This window comes from Oncorhynchus masou, chromosome 18 (genome assembly GCF_036934945.1).
Source record: "Oncorhynchus masou masou isolate Uvic2021 chromosome 18, UVic_Omas_1.1, whole genome shotgun sequence".
Lineage (NCBI taxonomy): Eukaryota > Metazoa > Chordata > Actinopteri > Salmoniformes > Salmonidae > Oncorhynchus > Oncorhynchus masou.
The window spans coordinates 487396-511075 of NC_088229.1; the positions used below are offsets into that span (position 1 = coordinate 487396).

General features: G+C 46.7%; 1 protein-coding gene across 1 annotated transcript in view; it reads left to right on the top strand.

The window, feature by feature from the left end:
- The window catches only part of LOC135503818 (neural cell adhesion molecule L1.1-like), a 137716-nt gene that overhangs the window by 67117 nt on the left and 46919 nt on the right, over positions 1-23680 (top strand). Inside the window, exons 9-19 of the mRNA XM_064921957.1 lie at positions 597-781; positions 1675-1806; positions 2937-3080; positions 8959-9070; positions 9204-9367; positions 9963-10122; positions 11376-11503; positions 14878-14979; positions 17068-17262; positions 19594-19664; positions 19977-20196. Coding sequence (XP_064778029.1) covers positions 597-781; positions 1675-1806; positions 2937-3080; positions 8959-9070; positions 9204-9367; positions 9963-10122; positions 11376-11503; positions 14878-14979; positions 17068-17262; positions 19594-19664; positions 19977-20196 — 1613 coding nt within the window. The remainder of the gene's footprint in view (positions 1-596; positions 782-1674; positions 1807-2936; positions 3081-8958; positions 9071-9203; positions 9368-9962; positions 10123-11375; positions 11504-14877; positions 14980-17067; positions 17263-19593; positions 19665-19976; positions 20197-23680) is intronic.

Below are 23680 nucleotides of genomic sequence, written 5' to 3' on the forward strand. Positions count from 1 at the left end.
CCGTTCATGAAGCTCCTACAGACAGTGAGTCATGTGGCCGTGGTTTTGCTATAGAAAGCAGGCAGACAGGCATCGCCACATTCAGTGACTGTTCCATTGAACTTTAGAATGGACAAAGTGACTTTGAGCTGGGTATGATGGTCGTTGCCAGGCTCTCCGGTTCCCCTATCTCAGAAACAGCCGCCCTCCTGGGCTTCTCACTCACGACAGTGTCTAGGGTTTACATCCAGTGAGCGGCGGTCCTGTTGGTGACAACAGCTCGTTGATGAGAGAGGTCGAAATAACGGTGCAGCACAACAGTGTTCTACAGAACGGCACCTCAGAACACACATCTCAGTTTGTCTTTGTCGTTTGTTGTGTTGTCGTTTCCATGATGAGCAATGGAGTGTCATAATAATATTACCATGACGATGAGAAGACAGGACATGACATTGTTAACAGGACTGACGTTCATCTCTCCACTTAATTTATCTCTCTCCCTTCATCTTTCTCTCTCTCTTTTCCACATCTCTCTGTATATTTCCCTCCCTCCCTCCCTCCCTCCCTCCCTCCCTCCCTCCCTCCCTCCCTCCCTCCCTCCCCTCCCCTCCCTCCAGTCCTACTCCTACGGTATTGTGGAAGCATATGGATGTTAATCTGTCGGAGACAGGAGCCTGGACAGATAACCACGGCAGGTGGCTTCGGTTTGACAGCATAACCCAGAAGGCAGACGGAGAGTATGAGTGTCTGGCTTCAAACACACATGGATCCGTCACACACTCCTACACTGTCACTGTGGAAGGTAGGTACACACACACACACACACACACACACACACACACACACACCATACACACACCATGCACACACACACACACACACACACACACACACACACACACACACACACACACACACACACACACACACACACACACACACACACACACACCATACACACACCATACACACACCATACACATACACACACACACACACACACACACACACACACACACACACACACACACACTGTGGAAGGTAGGTGAACGCACACACACACACACACACACACACACACACACACACCATGCACACACACACACACACACACACACACACACACACACACACACACACACACACACACACACACACACCAGACACACACGCGCATTCACACGCGCACACACACACACGCACGCACGCACGCACGCACACACACACACACACACACACACACACACACACACACACACACATACATACACACACCATGCACACACCATGCACACACCCACGCACACACACGCACACGCATGCACGCGCACGCACGCACACGCACGCACGCACGCACGCACGCACACACACACACACACACACACGCACGCACACACACACACACACACACACACACACACACACACACACACACACACACACACACACACACACACACACACACACACACACACACACACACACACACACACACACACACACACACACACACTGTGGGAGGTAGATACATACAAACTGTTTATTATGATGATGATGAAGTTGTTTGAATATTATGTGTTTGTGTGTGTGCGTCTGTGCGCGTGTGTGTACGTATGTGCGTGTGTGTGTGCGTCTGTGCGTGTGTGTGTGCGTCTGTGCGTGTGTGTGTGCGTCTGTGCGTGTGTGTGTGTATAGCTGAGCCGTACTGGGTGAAGGAGCCCCCGTCACTGTTGTACTCCCCTGGGGAGACAGTGAGGCTAGACTGTCAGGCCGAGGGTATCCCCACCCCTACTGTCACATGGAGTATAAACGGAGAGCCTGTCGCAGGTACACTCAACAATTTGTTTGTTTCATATTTGATCTAATAATGTTCTAACGTAAAGGCCAGACAGACTAAATCACCATGGAGATGAGAGACAGAGTTTGAATGATTAAATCAACATTCTGAAAGCTAGTTAGTGTCAGCTTGTGACAAATCAACCAAATAGATGTCTCTCTCTCTCTCTTGCCTCAAAATGGCTATTGTATTTCTGCTGTCATGGACCTATTATACCCCTTGACATCTGACCCCTGACCTCTAACCCCTATCCTCGAACCCCTTACCTCGAACCCCTGACATCCAACCCTCGACCTCTAACCCCTGACCTCTAACCCCTGATCTCTGACCCCTTGTTACATGCATTGGTTTTTCCATTTATGTTTTGAGGTTGGACTTCAGCACGTCAAGCTCGTTAACTTGAAGGATGCACCAATTGGTGTCGCTTCGTCAGTCGGTATGTGTTACACCTGTGCTGGTTGTCATCTCATTAGTGGAAGGTGTTTCACCTGCGTTGGCCCAGATGATATTTAGGAGTGGCTGGCCCAGTGCTTCAATGGAGCTTGAGAGATGTTAGGAGAGCAACACTTCACATCAGAGGAAATGCGATTTCAATCTCAACCAGTTTAAGTTTGAAAGAAGCCTAGGTTTTAGTGTTTCCCTTGTCTGTTTTGATCCATATTCTTTTGACTCTCTATCCTAAGTTGTTGTGGGTTTTTCTATTAGTTTGTGCAGCCATGGCAGGTGTCATTCAGAACCCCTTACTAGTGGCTTTGCCAACTTTCAGTGGGCACCACATGGGTGTCATTCAGAACCCCTTACTAGTGGCTTTGCCAACTTTCAGTGGGCACCACATGGGTGTCATTCAGAACCCCTTTTGAATCCCTTTCTGTTTTGTTGGTTGATTAAGGGATTTCTTTGTTAGTTCCCTTTGTTGGGAGCAACATTTTGACCTGACCCTTGTCCTCTAATCGCTGATCGCTAACGTCCCTTGACCTCTAATCACTGACCTCAAAACCCTGTTTCTGCTGATCGGAAATCAATGATAATCCCTTTCTCTTTCTATCCTCCACTCCTTCACTCCTCCTCTTCTCTCCTTCTATCCTATTCCCTCTCTCTCTCCCACCTCTCCTCTGTATAGAGGTAGACATTGACCCTAGGCGGCGGGTGACCGGAGGGGTGTTGGTCCTAAAAGATGTAGTGTTTGGTGATACGGCGGTGTACCAGTGTGAAGCCACCAACAAACACGGAAATATCCTCAAAAATACATACATCTATGTCATTGGTGAGACACACACACACACACACACACACACACACACACACACACACACACACACACACACACACACACACACACACACACACACACACACACACACATGTATATACACACACACACACACACACACATTTTTCCAACAATTGTTTACAGACAGATTATTTCACTTATAATTCACTGTATCACAATTCCAGTTGGTCAGAAGTTTAAATACACTAAGATGACTGTGCCTTTAAAACAGTTTGGAAAATTCCAGAAAATTATGTCACGGCTTTAGAAGCTTCTGATAGGCTAATTGACATAATTTGAGTCAATTGGAGGTGTACCTGTGGATGTATTTCAAGGCCTACCTTCAAACTCAGTGCCTCTTTGCTTGACATCATGGGAAAATAAAAATACATCTGCCAAGACCTCATAAAGACCTCAAGACCTCATTAAAAAGAAAAAACTCCACAAGTCTGGTTCATCCTTGGGAGCAATTTCCAAACGCCTGAAGGTACCACGTTCATCTGTACAAACAATTGTACGCAAGTATATACACCATGTGTTCTGTCTCCTAGAGATGAAAGTACTTTGGTGTGAAACATGCAAATCAAACCCAGAACAACAGCAAGGACCTTGTGAAGATGCTGGAGGAAACCGGTACAAAAGTATCTATATCCACAGTAAAACGAGTCCAATATCGACATAACCTGAAAGGCCGCTCAGCAAGGAAGAAGCAACTGCCCCAAAACCGCCATAAAAAAGCCAGACTACGGTTTGGAGAAATGTCCTCTGCTCTGATGAAACAAAAATAGAACTGTTTTGCCATAATGACCATCGTTATGGACCATCGTTTTGGAGGAAAAAGGGGGATGCTTTCAAGCAGAAGAACACCATCCCAACCGTGAAGCACAGGGGTTGCAGCATCATGTTGTGGGGGTGCTTTGCTGCAGGAGGGACTGGTGCACTTCACAAAATAGATGGCATCATGAGGAAGGGAAATGATGTCGATATATTGAAGCAACATCTCAGGACATCAGTCAAGAAGTTAGCTTCGTCTCAAATGGGTCTTCCAAATGGACAATGGCCCCAAGCATACTTCACAAGTTGTGGCAAAATATCTTAAGGACATCAAAGTCAAGGTATTGGAGTGGCCATCACAAAGCCCTGACCTCAATCCTATAGAAAATGTGTGGGCAGAACTGAAAAAGCGTGTGTGAGCGAGGAGGCCTACAAACCTGACTCAGTTACACCAGCTCTGTCAGGCGGAATGGGCCAAAATTCACCCAACTTATTGTGGGGAGCTTGTGGAAGGATAACTGAAAAACGTTTGACCCAAGTTAAATAATTTAAAGGCAATGCTACCAAATACTAATTGAGTGTATGTTAACTTCTATACCACTGGGAATGTCGATGAAAGAAATAAAAGCTGAAATAAATATAAAATATTATTTTGACATTTCACATTCTTTAAATTAGGTGGTGTTATATTATTTTAATGTTAAATGTCAGAATAATAGTAGAGAATGATTTATTTCAGCTTTTATTTCTTTCATCACCCAGACTACCTTTACAGAGCAGGACCAGACTGACACCCAGACTACCTGTACAGAGCAGGACCAGACTGACACCCAGACTACCTTTAGAGAGCAGGACCAGACTGACACCCTGACTACCTTTAGAGAGCAGGACCAGACTGACACCCAGACTACCTGTACAGAGCAGGACCAGACTGACACCCTGACTACCTTTAGAGAGCAGGACCAGACTGACACCCTGACTACCTTTACAGAGCAGGACCAGACTGACACCCAGACTACCTTTATAGAGCAGGACCAGACTGACACCCAGACTACCTTTAGAGAGCAGGACCAGACTGACACCCAGACTACCTGTACAGAGCAGGACCAGACTGACACCCTGACTACCTTTACAGAGCAGGACCAGACTGACACCCAGACTACCTTTATAGAGCAGGACCAGACTGACACCCAGACTACCTTTAGAGAGCAGGACCAGACTGACACCCTGACTACCTTTAGAGAGCAGGACCAGACTGACACCCAGACTACCTTTACAGAGTAGGACCAGACTGACACCCTGACTACCTTTACAGAGCAGGACCAGACTGACACCCAGACTACCTGTGCAGAGCAGGACCAGACTGACACCCTGACTACCTTTACAGAGCAGGACCAGACTGACACCCAGACTACCTTTACAGAGCAGGACCAGACTGACACCCAGACTACCTTTATAGAGCAGGACCAGACTGACACCCAGACTACCTTTACAGAGCAGGACCAGACTGACACCCAGACTACCTTTACAGAGCAGGACCAGACTGACACCCAGACTACCTGTACAGAGCAGGACCAGACTGACACCCTGACTACCTTTACAGAGCAGGACCAGACTGACACCCAGACTACCTTTAGAGAGCAGGACCAGACTGACACCCTGACTACCTTTAGAGAGCAGGACCAGACTGACACCCTGACTACCTTTACAGAGCAGGACCAGACTGACACCCAGACTACCTTTATAGAGCAGGACCAGACTGACACCCAGACTACCTTTAGAGAGCAGGACCAGACTGACACCCTGACTACCTTTAGAGAGCAGGACCAGACTGACACCCAGACTACCTTTACAGAGTAGGACCAGACTGACACCCTGACTACCTTTACAGAGCAGGACCAGACTGACACCCAGACTACCTGTGCAGAGCAGGACCAGACTGACACCCTGACTACCTTTACAGAGCAGGACCAGACTGACACCCAGACTACCTTTACAGAGCAGGACCAGACTGACACCCAGACTACCTTTATAGAGCAGGACCAGACTGACACCCTGACTACCTTTACAGAGCAGGACCAGACTGACACCCAGACTACCTTTATAGAGCAGGACCAGACTGACACCCAGACTACCTTTATAGAGCAGGACCAGACTGACACCCAGACTACCTTTACAGAGCAGGACCAGACTGACACCCTGACTACCTTTACAGAGCAGGACCAGACTGACACCCAGACTACCTTTACAGAGCAGGACCAGACTGACACCCAGACTACCTTTACAGAGCAGGACCAGACTGACACCCTGACTACCTTTACAGAGCAGGACCAGACTGACACCCAGACTACCTTTACAGAGCAGGACCAGGCTGACACCCAGACTACCTGTGCAGAGCAGGACCAGGCTGACACCCAGACTACCTTTACAGAGCAGGACCAGACTGACACCCAGACTACTTTTACAGAGCAGGACCAGACTGACACCCTGACTACCTTTAGAGAGCAGGACCAGACTGACACCCTGACTACCTTTACAGGGCAGGACCAGACACCCAGACTACCTTTACAGAGCAGGACCAGGCTGACACCCAGACTACCTGTGCAGAGCAGGACCAGACTGACACCCAGACTACCTTTACAGAGCAGGACCAGACTGACACCCAGACTACCTGTACAGAGCAGGACCAGACTGACACCCTGACTACCTTTACAGAGCAGGACCAGACTGACACCCTGACTACCTTTACAGAGCAGGACCAGACTGACACCCAGACTACCTTTACAGAGCAGGACCAGACTGACACCCAGACTACCTTTACAGAGCAGGACCAGACTGACACCCAGACTACCTTTACAGAGCAGGACCAGACTGACACCCTGACTACCTTTACAGAGCAGGACCAGACTGACACCCAGACTACCTTTACAGAGCAGGACCAGACTGACACCCAGACTACCTTTACAGAGCAGGACCAGACTGACACCCTGATTACTTTTACAGAGCAGGACCAGACTGACACCCAGACTGACACCCAGACTACCTTTACAGAGCAGGACCAGGCTGACACCCAGACTACCTGTACAGAGCAGGACCAGACTGACACCCAGACTACCTTTACAGAGCAGGACCAGACTGACACCCTGACTACCTTTACAGAGCAGGACCAGACTGACACCCTGACTACCTTTACAGAGCAGGACCAGACTGACACCCAGACTACCTTTACAGAGCAGGACCAGACACCCAGACTACCTTTACAGAGCAGGACCAGACTGACACCCTGATTACCTTTACAGAGCAGGACCAGACTGACACCCAGACTGACACCCTGACTACCTTTACAGAGCAGGACCAGGCTGACACCCAGACTACCTGTACAGAGCAGGACCAGACTGACACCCAGACTACCTTTACAGAGCAGGACCAGACTGACACCCTGACTACCTTTACAGAGCAGGACCAGACTGACACCCAGACTACCTTTATAGAGCAGGACCAGACTGACACCCTGACTACCTGTACAGAGCAGGACCAGACTGACACCCAGACTACCTTTACAGAGCAGGACCAGACTGACACCCTGACTACCTTTATAGAGCAGGACCAGACTGACACCCTGACTACCTTTACAGAGCAGGACCAGACTGACACCCTGACTACCTGTACAGAGCAGGACCAGACTGACACCCAGACTACCTTTACAGAGCAGGACCAGACTGACACCCTGACTACCTTTACAGAGCAGGACCAGACTGACACCCTGACTACCTTTACAGAGCAGGACCAGACTGACACCCAGACTACCTTTATAGAGCAGGACCAGACTGACACCCAGACTACCTTTACAGAGCAGGACCAGACACCCAGACTACCTTTACAGAGCAGGACCAGACTGACACCCTGACTACCTTTATAGAGCAGGACCAGACTGACACCCTGACTACCTTTACAGAGCAGGACCAGACTGACACCCTGACTACCTGTACAGAGCAGGACCAGACTGACACCCAGACTACCTTTACAGAGCAGGACCAGACTGACACCCTGACTACCTTTACAGAGCAGGACCAGACTGACACCCAGACTACCTTTACAGAGCAGGACCAGACACCCAGACTACCTTTACAGAGCAGGACCAGACTGACACCCTGACTACCTTTACAGAGCAGGACCAGACTGACACCCAGACTACCTTTATAGAGCAGGACCAGACTGACACCCTGACTACCTGTACAGAGCAGGACCAGACTGACACCCAGACTACCTTTACAGAGCAGGACCAGACTGACACCCTGACTACCTTTACAGAGCAGGACCAGACTGACACCCAGACTACCTTTACAGAGCAGGACCAGACACCCAGACTACCTTTACAGAGCAGGACCAGACTGACACCCTGACTACCTTTATAGAGCAGGACCAGACTGACACCCTGACTACCTTTACAGAGCAGGACCAGACTGACACCCTGACTACCTGTACAGAGCAGGACCAGACTGACACCCAGACTACCTTTACAGAGCAGGACCAGACTGACACCCTGACTACCTTTACAGAGCAGGACCAGACTGACACCCAGACTACCTTTACAGAGCAGGACCAGACACCCAGACTACCTTTACAGAGCAGGACCAGACTGACACCCTGACTACCTTTACAGAGCAGGACCAGACTGACACCCAGACTACCTTTATAGAGCAGGACCAGACTGACACCCTGACTACCTGTACAGAGCAGGACCAGACTGACACCCAGACTACCTTTACAGAGCAGGACCAGACTGACACCCTGACTACCTTTACAGAGCAGGACCAGACTGACACCCAGACTACCTTTACAGAGCAGGACCAGACTGACACCCAGACTACCTTTACAGAGCAGGACCAGACTGACACCCAGACTACCTGTACAGAGTAGGACCAGACTGACACCCTGACTACCTTTACAGAGCAGGACCAGACTGACACCCAGACTACCTTTATAGAGCAGGAGCAGACTGACACCCTGATTATGACATACATTTCTGATCTTGTCTAAGATTTTGGAAGTTTTTCTAAATGTCTAATCTAAATGAAAATATCTCTCTCTGTCCCAGAGCTGCCAGCTCAGATCCTGTCCTCTGATGGGGTGGTATATCAAGTTACGGAGGGGGGCGTGGCCAGACTGCATTGTGAGGCCTTCGGGTCACCCCGTCCACAGGTCACATGGTGAGACTAATGTTATAATAAGAGATGTGGGGATACTGTGGTAACCCTGTGTCTCAGTGGGACAGTGCTCTGTGTTATCCGCTAACCGTGTGTGTGTGTGTGTGTGTGTGTGTGTGTGTGTGTGTGTGTGTAGGGAGAGTGAGGATCTCCAGAACACCTTGCTGTCGGACAGTCGTGTGTCTCAGCTGACCAATGGGACTTTAGAGCTGTTTAATAGTAGCAGGGAGGACAGTGGAGTCTACACCTGCTCCATTACACACAACAACACCTCCATCACCGCTCACCTGGAGGTCCTCAGTGAGAACCACACAGCACCACACAGCACCACACAGCACCACACAGCACCACACAGCACCACACAGCACCACACAGTACCACACAGCACCACACAGCACCACACAGCACCACACAGCACCACACAGCACCACATAGCACCACACAGCACCACACAGCACCACACAGCACCACACAGCACCACACAGTACCACACAGCACCACACAGTACCACACAGTACCACACAGGACCACACAGTCCCACACAGTCCCACACAGCACCACACAGTCCCACACAATACCACACAGCCCCACATGCTACTAGTCTCTTTCTATCTGTCTACTCCTTGATCTCTGTCTCAAACCCATTGCATGTGCTGATGTTGCTCTAAACGGATTCCCTTCAGGACAGTAAAGTTTCCATTCATTTTTAATTCCCTTCTGGACATCAATATGTTTCGTTCATTTATAATTCCCTTCAGGACAGTAAAGGTTTTATTCAATTAAACCAAGATATCAGATACTGTATTAGTCATGACTAAAGTAATTTACTATCCTCCACACTCCTCCCATCTCCTCTTTTCTCCTCTCCTCCACTTCCCTCACCCCACTCCCCCAGAACGTACGGTGATGCTGATCGGTCCCCAGGCTGTACAGGTTACGAGGGGAGGAGACTCCTGGTTGGACTGTCATTTCACCTTTGACCCCCATCTGAACCGACCCCAAATCCTCTGGAGGAAAGACGGACAGAAGATCATGGAGTCATCACTGGGAGACAAGTAAACGCGCACCTCTATCTCCTCAGGCCCCCTCCTCCATATTGGATCAGTCCACACGCACGCCTCTATCTCCTCAGACCCCCTCCTCCATATTGGATCAGTCCACACACACGCCTCTATCTCCTCAGACCCCCTCCTCCATATTGGATCAGTCCACACGCGCACCTCTATCTCCTCAGACCCCCTCCTCCATATTGGATCAGTCCACACACACGCCTCTATCTCCTCAGACCCCCTCCTCCGTATTGGATCAGTCCACACACACGCCTCTATCTCCTCAGACCCCCTCCTCCATATTGGATCAGTCCACACACACGCCTCTATCTCCTCAGACCCCCTCCTCCATATTGGATCAGTCCACATGCGCGCCTCTATCTCCTCAGACCCCCTCCTCCATATTGGATCAGTCCACACACACGCCTCTATCTCCTCAGACCCCTCCTCCATATTGGATCAGTCCACACACACGCCTCTATCTCCTCAGACCCCCTCCTCCATATTGGATCAGTCCACACACACGCCTCTATCTCCTCAGACCCCCTACTCATATTGGATCAGTCCACACACACGCCTCTATCTCCTCAGACCCCCTCCTCCATATTGGATCAGTCCACACGCGCGCCTCTATCTCCTCAGACCCCCTCCTCCATATTGGATCAGTCCACACACACGCCTCTATCTCCTCAGACCCCCTCCTCCATATTGGATCAGTCCACACACACGCCTCTATCTCCTCAGACCCCCTCCTCCATATTGGATCAGTCCACACACACGCCTCTATCTCCTCAGACCCCTCCTCCATATTGGATCAGTCCACACACACGCCTCTATCTCCTCAGACCCCCTCCTCATATTGGATCAGTCCACACGCGGGCCTCTATCTCCTCAGACCCCCTCCTCCATATTGGATCAGTATGTCCTCACTCCTCAGACCTCACGAACATGAGAAGAGAGGATGCAAGAAATCGAGGAATGATGAATTTAGAAAAAGCCACACCAAACTGGCATTAAGGCCTTGTGTTTAGATACTCTTTTAAATCTTTGAAATACTTCTAGCAGTTGGCCATCATGGAGCCCCAGATTAGCAAGGCTTGCACTGCACCAGGCAAGCCCAGATAAAGCATTTGAAATGATTTCAAATAGTATTTTAACCAAGGCCTAGGTACAACGCAGACACAACCTTATGTACACATGAATGAACATGTATGTATTGAAATCAGATGATTGATTTGTGTTGTTGTCATGGTGACCAGGTACACTCTACTTGGGAATGGAACCCTCAGAGTGACAGACGTTCAATCAGCAGACGAAGGGCTTTACTCCTGTGAGGTCATCACAGATCTGGACAGCGTATTGGCCAGTGGCTCCATCACTGTAGTGGGTATGTGACGTGTGTGTGTGTGTGTGTGTGTGTGTGTGTGTGTGTGTGTGTGTGTGTGTGTGTGTGTGTGTGTGTGTGTGTGTGTGTGTGTGTGTGTGTGTGTGTGTGTGTGTGTGCTGTCGTGTCTTTGGCATCATTAACTGAAGACTTAGTTTTGTCAAATATTCTCTGTAATTATTATTACACGATTAAACTGATTAATCATGTAACTGTAATTAACTAGGAAGTAGGGGCACCAAGGAAAATATTCAGATTACAAAGTTATAATTTTCCTAATATAACTTTACAGAAATGTTCAAATCTGATCAATTAGTCTTCTGATTAATGACTTATTCTTTATTTTACCTCACGTTAGTCTCATTCCAAACGTTGTAAATTGTTGGTTAACTGCACAAACCCAGTCTTCACTATGAGTCATCCATACATCAATTGTCTTAAATTATTTATTTACTAACTAAGTAATTCACAGAAATGCATAAACAAAAAGTAGATAGTTACAAGGAAATGATAACGGAGTTCCCCTAGTGGGATAAACCGGCATCGCGGCTTGGTGGACAAAAGGGAAGTGGGGGTCGACTGAGATGAGACACTACAAAGTTGATAATTATAACAATTGAAATGGTAATCCTTTGCACATGAACTCTCACTCATTCAGGAACAATTGCAATCAATATATATATATTTATGCTCAGTGTGTCGTTGGGATCTCTGTTGAAAAGTTTGTTTCTGTTGGAGATTCTGTCCTCTCTCTCTCTGTCGTGGTTAGAATGGATAGTTCAGAGTGACATTCATTCATGTTGTTATAGAATAGATGTTTCGGCGGTTGTCGGTCTTCGCGTTCAATGATACCGAATTCCTAGCTGCAGACTAGTAATTAATATCAAAGACTTGTTCTTATTCTGTCGGTATCGATAGTCTAAGAGTTTAACCACGTGGTATGGTTAAAAGATTCAGCAGTCTGGTCTCAAACCTTGGCCCTCTCGTTATCGAGGTAAGCTGGTCTGCAACCTTTGTCCTCTCGTAACTGAGAGAAACATGGTCTGTTGAGAAATTCTCAAAGTGGGGGTTTAATTCGGGAGTTGCAGAAAAGGCTGTCTCATGACGCCAGGTCCTGACTGTGCTCATGGGCGGTCCTCTGATTTAGTTCAACTCAAAAGGGAAATGGAGTTTCCTTCATTAAACAGTCCAAAATCACATTACACAATTTCACAAACAGTTCCACCCTCACTCATTCATCTTATACAACAATTAGATGTAAGCCTCATTGCTGAGGCTATTATACACTGCTCAAAAAATAAAGGGAACACTAAAATAACACATCCTAGATCTGAATGAATGAAATATTCTTATTAAATACTTTTTTCTTTACATAGTTTAATGTGCTGACAATACAATCACACAACAATTATCAATGGAAATCAAATGTATCAACCCATGGAGGTCTGGATTTGGAGTCGCACTCAAAATTAAAGTGGAAAACCACACTACAGGCTGATCCAACTTTGATGAAATGTCCTTAAAACAAGTCAAAATGAGGCTCAGTAGTGTGTGTGGCCTCCACGTGCCTGTATGACCTCCCTACAATGCCTGGGCATGCTCCTGATGAGGTGGCGGATGGTCTCCTGAGGGATCACCTCCCAGACCTGGACTAAAGCATCTGCCAACTCCTGGACAGTCTGTGGTGCAACGTTGCATTGGTGGATGGAGCGAGACAGAGACATGATGTCCCAGATGTGCTCAATTGGATTCAGGTCTGGGGAACGGGCGGGCCAGTCCATAGCATCAATGCCTTCCTCTTGCAGGAACTGCTGACACACTCCAGCCACATGAGGTCTAGCATTGTCTTGCATTAAGAAGAACCCAGGGCCAACCGCACCAGCATCTTGTCTCACAAGGGGTCTGAGGATCTCATTTCGGTACCTAATGGCAGTCAGGCTACCTCTGGCGAGCACATGGAGGCCCCCCAAAGAAATGCCACCCCACACCATGACTGACCCACCGCCAAACCGGTCATGCTGGAGGATGTTGCAGGCAGCAGAACGTTCTCTACGGCATCTCCAGACTCTGTCACGTCTGTCACATGTGCTCTGTGTGAACCTGCTTTCATCTATGAAGAGCACAGGGCGCCAGTGGCGAATTTGCCAATCTTGGTGTTCTCTGGCAAATGCCAAACGTCCTGCACAGTGTTGGGCTGTAAGCACATCCCCCACCTGTGGACGTCGGGCCCTCATACCACCCTCATGGAGTCTGTTTCTGACCGTTTGAGCAGACACATGCACATTTGTGGCCTGCTGGAGGTCATTTTGCAGGGCTCTGGCAGTGCTCCTCCTGCTCGTCCTTGCACAAAGGCGGAGGTAGTGGTCCTGCTGCTGGGTTGTTGCCCTCCTACGGCCTCCTCCACATCTCCTGATGTACTGGCCTGTCTCCTGGTAGCGCCTCCATGCTCTGGACACTACGCTGACAGACACAGCAAACCTTCTTGCCACAGCTCGCATTGATGTACCATCCTGGATGAGCTGCACTACCTGAGCCACTTGTGTGGGTTGTAGACTCCTTCTCATGCTACCACTAGAGTGAAAGCACCGCCAGCATTCAAAAGTGACCAAAACATCAGCCAGGAAGCATAGGAACTGAGAAGTGGTCTGTGGTCATCACCTGCAGAACCACTCCTTTATTGGGGGTGTCTTGCTAATGGCCTATAATTTCTACCTGTTGCCTATTCTATTTGCACAACAGCATGTGAAATTTATTGTCAATCAGTGTTGCTTCCTAAGTGGACAGTTTGATTTCACAGAAGTGTGATTGACTTGGAGTTACATTGTGTTGTTTAAGTGTTCCCTTTATTTTTTTGAGCAGCGTATAAACAGAGTTATGGTAATGTGGCTGTATTGTCTCCCATGAGCTTCCCCAAGTTGTACCAAATGGACCAGTTCGTAGCTGGATTCTTCACCGATCTTTTATACCTTCTCCAGAACATAAATGTTGTTCGGTTCTCCAGTTCTGTGAGGTGGAAGAAATTCCTTTGTTCTCTCTATGAAACTCACTCTCTCTCTATACTGTGGCCATGAGGAGATAGTCTTCTCCAGGAATTTACGACCTCTCTGACCACAGCAGCCTGGGTGTAGGAGACAGGAGGAGGGGGATGGGGCTTGCTGTACCCAAAGAGGGCAACGTCAAAGCTGTGTGTGTGTGTGTGTGTGTGTGTGTGTGTGTGTGTGTTTATGTACGTGTGTGTGTGTATGTACGTGTGTGTGTCTCTCCTGCAGCCTGCCCCCCCCCTCTCTAAACCCCCCTCTCTCTCGAACCTCTCTCTCCTGCAGCCTGCCCCCCCCCTCTCTAAACCCCCCTCTCTCTCGAACCTCTCTCTCCTGCAGCCTGTCCCAGCCCTCCAGTGTTTCTGTCTCTGTCTGAAGAGCAGGACCACAACCTGACTCTCAGCTGGACACCTGGAAACACACACAACTCCCCCACCACAGGTACACACATGCACCAAGACACACACATATTTACTATATGTATTTACTATATGTATTTACTATATGTATTTACTATATGTATTTACTATATGTATTTACTATATGTATTTACTATACTATCTGTATTCCTGTCAGAGTATCAGAGGATCTGAGATTTCATCTTTCAGAGAAGTCACACTGGATACAAATATTAAAGACTGTCAGTCACACTGGATACAAATATTAAAGACTGTCAGTCACACTGGATACAAATATTAAAGACTGTCAGTCACACTGGATACAAATATTAAAGACTGTCAGTCACACTGGATACAAATATTAAAGACTGTCAGTCACACTGGATACAAATATTAAAGACTGTCAGTCACACTGGATACAAATATTCAAGACTGTCTGTCACACTGGATACAAATATTCAAGACTGTTAGTCACACTGGATACAAATATTCAAGACTGTCAGTCACACTGGATACAAATATTCAAGACTGTCAGTCACACTGGATACAAATATTCAAGACTGTCTGTCACACTGGATACAAATATTAAAGACTGTCAGTCACACTGGATACAAATATTCAAGACTGTCAGTCACACTGGATACAAATATTAACGACTGTCAGTCACACTGGCTACAAATATTAAAGACTGTCAGTCACACTGGATACAAATATTAAAGACTGTCAGTCACACTGGATACAAATATTAAAGACTGTCAGTCACACTGGATACAAATATTCAAGACGGTCTGTCACACTGGATACAAATATTCAAGACTGTCTGTCACACTGGATACAAATATTCAAGACTGTCAGTCACACTGGATACAAATATTCAAGACTGTCAGTCACACTGGATACAAATATTCAAGACTGTCTGTCACACTGGATACAAATATTAAAGACTGTCAGTCACACTGGATACAAATATTAAAGACTGTCAGTCACACTGGATACAAATATTAAAGACTGTCAGTCACACTGGATACAAATATTCAAGACTGTCTGTCACACTGGATACAAATATTCAAGACTGTTAGTCACACTGGATACAAATATTCAAGACTGTCAGTCACACTGGATACAAATATTCAAGACTGTCAGTCACACTGGATACAAATATTCAAGACTGTCTGTCACACTGGATACAAATATTCAAGACTGTCAGTCACACTGGATACAAATATTCAAGACTGTCAGTCACACTGGATACAAATATTAAAGACTGTCAGTCACACTGGCTACAAATATTAAAGACTGTCAGTCACACTGGATACAAATATTAAAGACTGTCAGTCACACTGGATACAAATATTAAAGACTGTCAGTCACACTGGATACAAATATTCAAGACTGTCTGTCACACTGGATACAAATATTCAAGACTGTTAGTCACACTGGATACAAATATTCAAGACTGTCAGTCACACTGGATACAAATATTCAAGACTGTCAGTCACACTGGATACAAATATTCAAGACTGTCAGTCACACTGGATACAAATATTCAAGACTGTCTGTCACACTGGATACAAATATTCAAGACTGTCAGTCACACTGGATACAAATATTCAAGACTGTCAGTCACACTGGATACAAATATTAAAGACTGTCAGTCACACTGGCTACAAATATTAAAGACTGTCAGTCACACTGGATACAAATATTAAAGACTGTCAGTCACACTGGATACAAATATTAAAGACTGTCAGTCACACTGGATACAAATATTCAAGACTGTCTGTCACACTGGATACAAATATTCAAGACTGTTAGTCACACTGGATACAAATATTCAAGACTGTCAGTCACACTGGATACAAATATTCAAGACTGTCAGTCACACTGGATACAAATATTCAAGACTGTCAGTCACACTGGATACAAATATTAAAGACTGTCAGTCACACTGGATACAAATATTAAAGACTGTCAGTCACACTGGATACAAATATTAAAGACTGTCAGTCACACTGGATGAAACCATCTAGTCAGCTCAATGTAAATGTATTTGGAATTCTGGTGACTTCCTGAATTGACTGAATTGTTCCTGTAAACACACATTTATATCTGACTGTTTATTTGTCTGTAGAGTTTGTGGTGGAGGTAAAGGAGGAGAAACATCCTGAGGGGAAGTGGGAGTCACACCGTGTGACTGGGGATGTCAATCATCTGGAGTTACACCTCCTCCCGTACTCCACCTACCGCTTCCGGGTCAGCGGGGTCAACAGACTGGGGAGGAGCGACCCGTCAGAAATCTCTGAGGCCTACAGCACCCCACCCACAGGTCTGACACACACACACGCAGAGACACTGGTCAAATCAAATCAAATTCTATTTGTCAAATGCTGAATACAACAGGTGTAGACCTTACCATGAAATGCTGAATACAACAGCTGTAGACCTTACCATGAAATGCTGAATACAACAGCTGTAGACCTTACCATGAAATGCTGAATACAACAGCTGTAGACCTTACCATGAAATGCTGAATACAACAGCTGTAGACCTTACCATGAAATGCTGAATACAACAGCTGTAGACCTTACCATGAAATGCTGAATACATCAGCTGTAGACCTTACCATGAAATGCTGAATACAACAGCTGTAGATCTTACCATGAAATGCTGAATACAACAGCTGTAGACCTTACCATGAAATGCTGAATACAACAGCTGTAGACCTTACCATGAAATGCTGAATACAAAAGCTGTAGACCTTACCATGAAATGCTGAATACAACGGGTGTAGTAGACCTTACCTTACGTGACAGACTTGTTTCTGAAAAGGTGGATTTTTAAAAGTAGAAGCTGAAATTGTTTGGGCACAGACCTGGATAGCATGACAGAACTCTGCAGGCTAACTCCTCCCCCTTTGGCAGTTCTATCTTGTCGCAAATGTTATAGTTAGGGATGGAAATTTCAGGGGTTTTGTTGGTATTCCTAAACCAGGATTCAGACACTGCTAGGACATCCGGATTGGCAGAATGTGCTAAAGCAGTGAATAAAACAGGGAGGAGGCTTCTAATGTTAACATGCATGAAACCAAGGCTTTTACGGTTCCAGAAGTCAACAAATGAGAGCGCCTGGGGATTGGGAGTGGAGCTAGGCACTGCAGGGCCTCTAACCACTAGGCTACCCTGGGGCGGCAGGGTAGCCTAGTGGGAAGAGCGTTGGACTAGTAACCGGAAGGTTGCAAGTTCAAAACACCCGAGCTGACAAGGTACAAATCTGTCGTTCTGCCCCTGAACAGGCAGTTAACCCACTGTTCCTAGGCCGTCATTGGAAATAAGAATTTGTTCTTAACTGACTTGCCTAGTTAAATAAAGGTAAAAAAATAAATAAATAAATAACCTCTACATCACCAGAGGAACCGAGGAGGAGTAGGATAAGGGTGCTGCCAAAGGCTAAAATAACTGGTCGTCTAGTACGTTTGGAATAGAGAGTAAAAGGAGCAGATTTCTTGGCAAGGAATAGATTCAAGACATAATGTACAGACAAAGGTATGGTAGGATGAAAGAGATATTGTCTCTAGAAACATAATTTAAACCAGGTGATGTGTCGGAGGTGGAACTAAAGGGTTAGCTAAGGCGTATTGAGCAGGGCTAGAGGCTCTACAGTGAAATAAGTCAATAATCACTAACCAAAACAGCAATTGACATTAGGGAGAGGCATGCGTAGCCGAGTGATCATAGGGGTCCAGTGATTGGCTCGAGCCAGAGACACTCGATTCAGACAGCTAGCGGGCCGGGGCTAACAAGCTAGCAGACGGACTTAGAGGGACGTCGCAACGGAAGAAGTCTGTTGTAGCCCCCTCGTGCTGTTACGTCGGCAGACCAGTTGTCATGGATCAGCAGGGCTCCGTGTGGTAAAAGGGTCCAGGCCAATTGGTAAAATAGGTATAGTGGCTAAAGAACTTGTCTGATGGGCCTCTTCAGGTAACAGTCCAATATGCTCTAGACAGCTAGTGGGCCGCAGCTAGCAGGCTAGTAGATGGACATTCAGGGGACGTCGCGATGGAGGAGCCAGTTGAAAAAACCCCTTGGGCAGATTATGTCGGTTGTTCAGTCATGATGGATCGGCGGGGCTCCATGTAAAAAGGGTCCAGGCCATTTGGCAAAATAGGTATTGTAGCCCAATAATTGGCTGATGGACCTCTTCAGCTAGCCGGGAGATGGGCCTAGCTCGAGGCTAGCTCCAGGCTAACTGGTGCTTGCTTCGGGACAGAGACGTTAGCCAGGATAGCTAGCTGTGATGATCCGGTGTAAAGGTTCAGAGCTTGCAGCAGGAGACATGGTAGAGAAAAAGCAGTCCAATATGCTCTGGGTTGATGTCGCGCTGTGCTGACTGGCAGGAGTTGACCGGGCTGAGGCTTGCTGATGTCCAAGTTAACGGTGATGACCGCTAGCGTTGGCTATCTGACTACTAGCTAGTAACTAGTTCGCTGGCTAGCTGCTGATGGGGATTCCGGTTCTAAAGTGTAAAAAAATAGTAGATCTGTACCACATTGGTTGAGGCGGGTTACTTCAGAGTCTGTTGGTGTTATAACTCTCTCTCTCTGATTACATTAGTCTGTTGTTGTAACCCTCTCTCTCCCCCTCTCCCCCTCTCTCTCTAGTTCCTGAAAGTTACCCTCTAAATGTGCGTAGTGAGTCTACAGAACCAGGAACACTGGTCATCATGTGGGAGGTACACAACATGCTCTTGTTTCTCTGTGTGTGTGTGTGTGTGTGTGTGTGTGTGTGTGTGTGTGTGTGTGTGTGTGTGTGTGTGTGTGTGTGTGTGTCGTTTGTGTGTCGTTTGTGTGTAATGTGTGAATTGTGTGTCTGTGGTGTGAGTGTGATGTGTGTGTTGTGAGTATTTTGTGGTGTGTGTGCGTGTGTGTGTGTCGTTGTCTGTCTCTCTGTGTCCGTGTGCATACGTGTGTCAAAAACGTACGTCTATATAACTTGCGTGTGTGTGTGTGTGTGTGTGTGTGTGTGTGTGTGTGTGTGTGTGTAGGAGATTGACCGTCGTTTGTACAACGGGTCGGGGTTCCAGTATAAGGTGTCATGGCGACAGGTTCAGGAGCATCACTGGAGCCATACCCATGTTCCACATCCTCCCTACCTGGTGAACGGAACCAGAGCGTTCTCTAGTTATGAGATGAAGGTCCAGGCTGTCAACTCTCTGGGAGAGGGGCCGCATCCTGTTCCCGTTATAGGACACTCTGGAGAGGACTGTATGTACTCACACTCAAACACCCACACTCACACACTCATACACCCACACACTCTCTCTGGAGAGGACTGTATGTACTCACACTCAAACACCCACATTCACACACTCATACACCCACACACTCTCTCTGGAGAGGACTGTATGTACTCACACTCAAACACTCACACACATACACCCACACACTCTCTCTGGAGAGGACTGTATGTACTCACACTCAAACACCCACACTCACACACCCACACACTCTCTCTGGAGAGGACTGTATGTACTCACACTCAAACACCCACACTCACACACCCACACACTCTCTCTGGAGAGGACTGTATGTACTCACACTCAAACAGCAACACTCACACACTCATACACACACACACTCTCTCTGGAGAGGACTGTATGTACTCACACTCAAACACCCACACTCACACACTCATACACCCACACACTCTCTCTGGAGAGGACTGTATGTACTCACACTCAAACACCCACACTCACACACTCATACACCCACACACTCTCTCTGGAGAGGACTGTATGTACTCACACTCACACACAGTCGGGTTTAATGAATTCAAAACAAAAAATAAATAAATGTATAATTCTTGTGTAATTCATATCTATAGGTTTTGAGGTTTTTCTTTCATTATTTTAGGCTGTCTGGCATTAGTGCTCAAGACTAAGATTTAGGGCCCAACTTTACGAGCCAAATAGCCTACACACCAACCGGTACAAATTAGACAGTCACAAGATGGGGACTTCAAATAGGCCTATGGCACGTCAAGGGAACTGTAGCTTGCTGTTCAGATGGGTTAAACTGAAATTTGGACACTAACGACAGTTCTATAACCTCTCAAATAGCCTTAATATTAACTCCTGCAGAATTAAACATTTCTTGCAGTAAAATACTATAGCAAATGTAGGATACGTTTCTCTCAGGAGGTCGTGGAATCTGATTTGGGGAGGACACATTTCTCTCAGGAGGTTGGCTCGTGGTAATGACTTGAGCAGAATCAGTGGAATGGTATCAAATACCAGATTGGCAGATTTATGCTCACTTCAAGGCAAGCAACACTGAAGCATGCATGAGAGCACCAGCTGTTCCGGATGACTGTGTCATCACACTCTCCGTAGCTGATGTGAGCAAGACCTGTAAACAGGACAACATTCGCAGGGCCGCTGGGCCAGACGTGTACTCCTGGCATGAATTGATCAACTGGCAAGTGTCTTCATTTTCAACCTCTCCCTGACCAAGTCTGTAATACCTACATGTTTCGAGCAGACCACCATCGTCCCTGCGCCGAAGAAAGTGAAGGTAACCTGCCTAAATGACTACCGCCCCGTAGCGCTCACATTGGTAGACATGAAGTGCTTTGAAAAGCTGTTCATTGCTCACATCAACAGCATCATCCCGGAAACCCTAGACCCACTCCAATTTGCATACCGTCCCTCCAGATCCACAGATGAATCAATCTCAATCGCACTCCACACGGCCCTTTCCCACCTGGACAAAAGGAACACCTATGTCAGAATGCTGGTCATTGACTACAGCTCAGCGTTCAACAACATAGTACCCACATATCTCATTGCTAAGCTAAGTACCCTAGGACTAATGTTCTCCCTCTGCAACTGGATCCTGGGCTTCCTTACGGTCCGCCCCCAGGTGGTCAGGGTAAGCAACAACAAATCTGCCACGCTGATACTCAACACGGGGGCCCATCAGGGGTACGTGCTCAGTCCCCTCCTGTACTCCCTGTTCACCGACAACTGCATTGCCACGCACGACTCCAACACCATCATTAAGTTTTCTGATGACTCAACAGTGTACTGTTCACCGACAACGATCACGACAACGATGAGACAACCTATGGGGAGGAGGTCAGAGACCTGGCAGTGTGGTGTCAGGACAACAACCTGTCCCTCAACGTGAGCAAGACAAATGAGATGATCATGGATTACAGGAAAGGAGGACCAGGCAGGCCCCCATTCACATCGACGGGATTGTAGTGGAGCTGGTCGAGAGCTGGTCGAGAGTCCTTGGTGTCCACATCACAAACTATCATGGTCCAAACATACCAAGACAGTCGTGAAGAGGGCACGAAAATGCCTTTTCCCCCTCAGGAAACAGAATAAATTTGGCATGGGTCCCCAGATCCTCAAGAAGTTCTACAGCTGCACCATCGAGAGCATCCTGACCAGTTGCATCACAGCCTGGTATGGCAACTGCTCGGCAGCCGACTGTAAGGCTCTAAAGAGAGTAGTGCATACGGCCCAGTACATCACTGGGGCCAAGCTTCCTACCATCCAGGACCTATATACTAGGCAGTGTCAGAGGAAGGCCCAAAAATTGGTCAAAGACTCCAGTCACCCAAGTCATAGACTGTTCTCTCTGCTACCGCACGGCAAGCAGACCCGGAGCACCAAGTCTAGGTCCAAATGGTTATTTTACAGCTTCTACCCCCAAGCCATAAAACTGCTGAACAATTACTCAAGTGGACACCCGGACTATTTACATGATTAAACTGCAGCTACTCTGTTTATTATCTAAGTCACTTTACCCCTACCTACATATACATATGACCTCTAACCTGCACCCCCACACACTGACCTGCTTGCAGTACTCCCTGCATATAGCCTCGTTATTGTTATTTTATTGTGTTACTTTTTTTATTTTTTAAACTTTATTTTGTAAATAGTAAATATGTGACTGACTGGCTCAAATCAGTCTTACGTAGCAACATACTACCTTCAGTTTATACATCTTATACACATTTTACACAGATAATCTGTTTTACAATAGTTATATTTTGTTTGTTTTTAGTCCTTCCTCTATTTCTGATGTCCATCCAGTTTGATTTCTATTTGTAAATGTGCTATTTCACAAAAGTTCTGAACCTATATATATTTTACAGACCCCGTATGTTTTACATTGGTGATCTTGTTATTATTAGTCCCACCCTTCAGCTCCATTCAACCTCTCTCATCTATCTCTTAACCTGTTATGGCTGCAGGGATCAACATCAGGGGAAATGTCAGAGTGACAAAACTAAAAATACAATTTCGCAACATTAACATCATCCATTTTGGATTTCTATTTGTCGGGGCGGCAGGGTAGCCTAGTGGTTAGAGCGTTGGACTGGTAACCGAAAGGTTGCAAGTTCAAATCCTTGAGCTGACAAGGTACAAATCTGTCGTTCTGCCCCTGAACAGGCAGTTAACCCACTGTTCCTAGGCCATCATTGAAAATAAGAATTTGTTCTTAACTGACTTGCCTAGTAAAATAAAGGTAAAATAAAAAAAATAAAAATATATATATATTTTAACTGTGCTGTGATGCTTCACAAAAGTTCTGAACCTTTCTATTCTGATAATTTCTTCGGATTGTAAATTAAAGATAAACATTTTGCTAAAATAATTATTATATTATTAATCGATTGACTGTGACTTTTCAAATCACCCAGTATTGCTGTCTGCAGCGTTAGTTCTAGGCA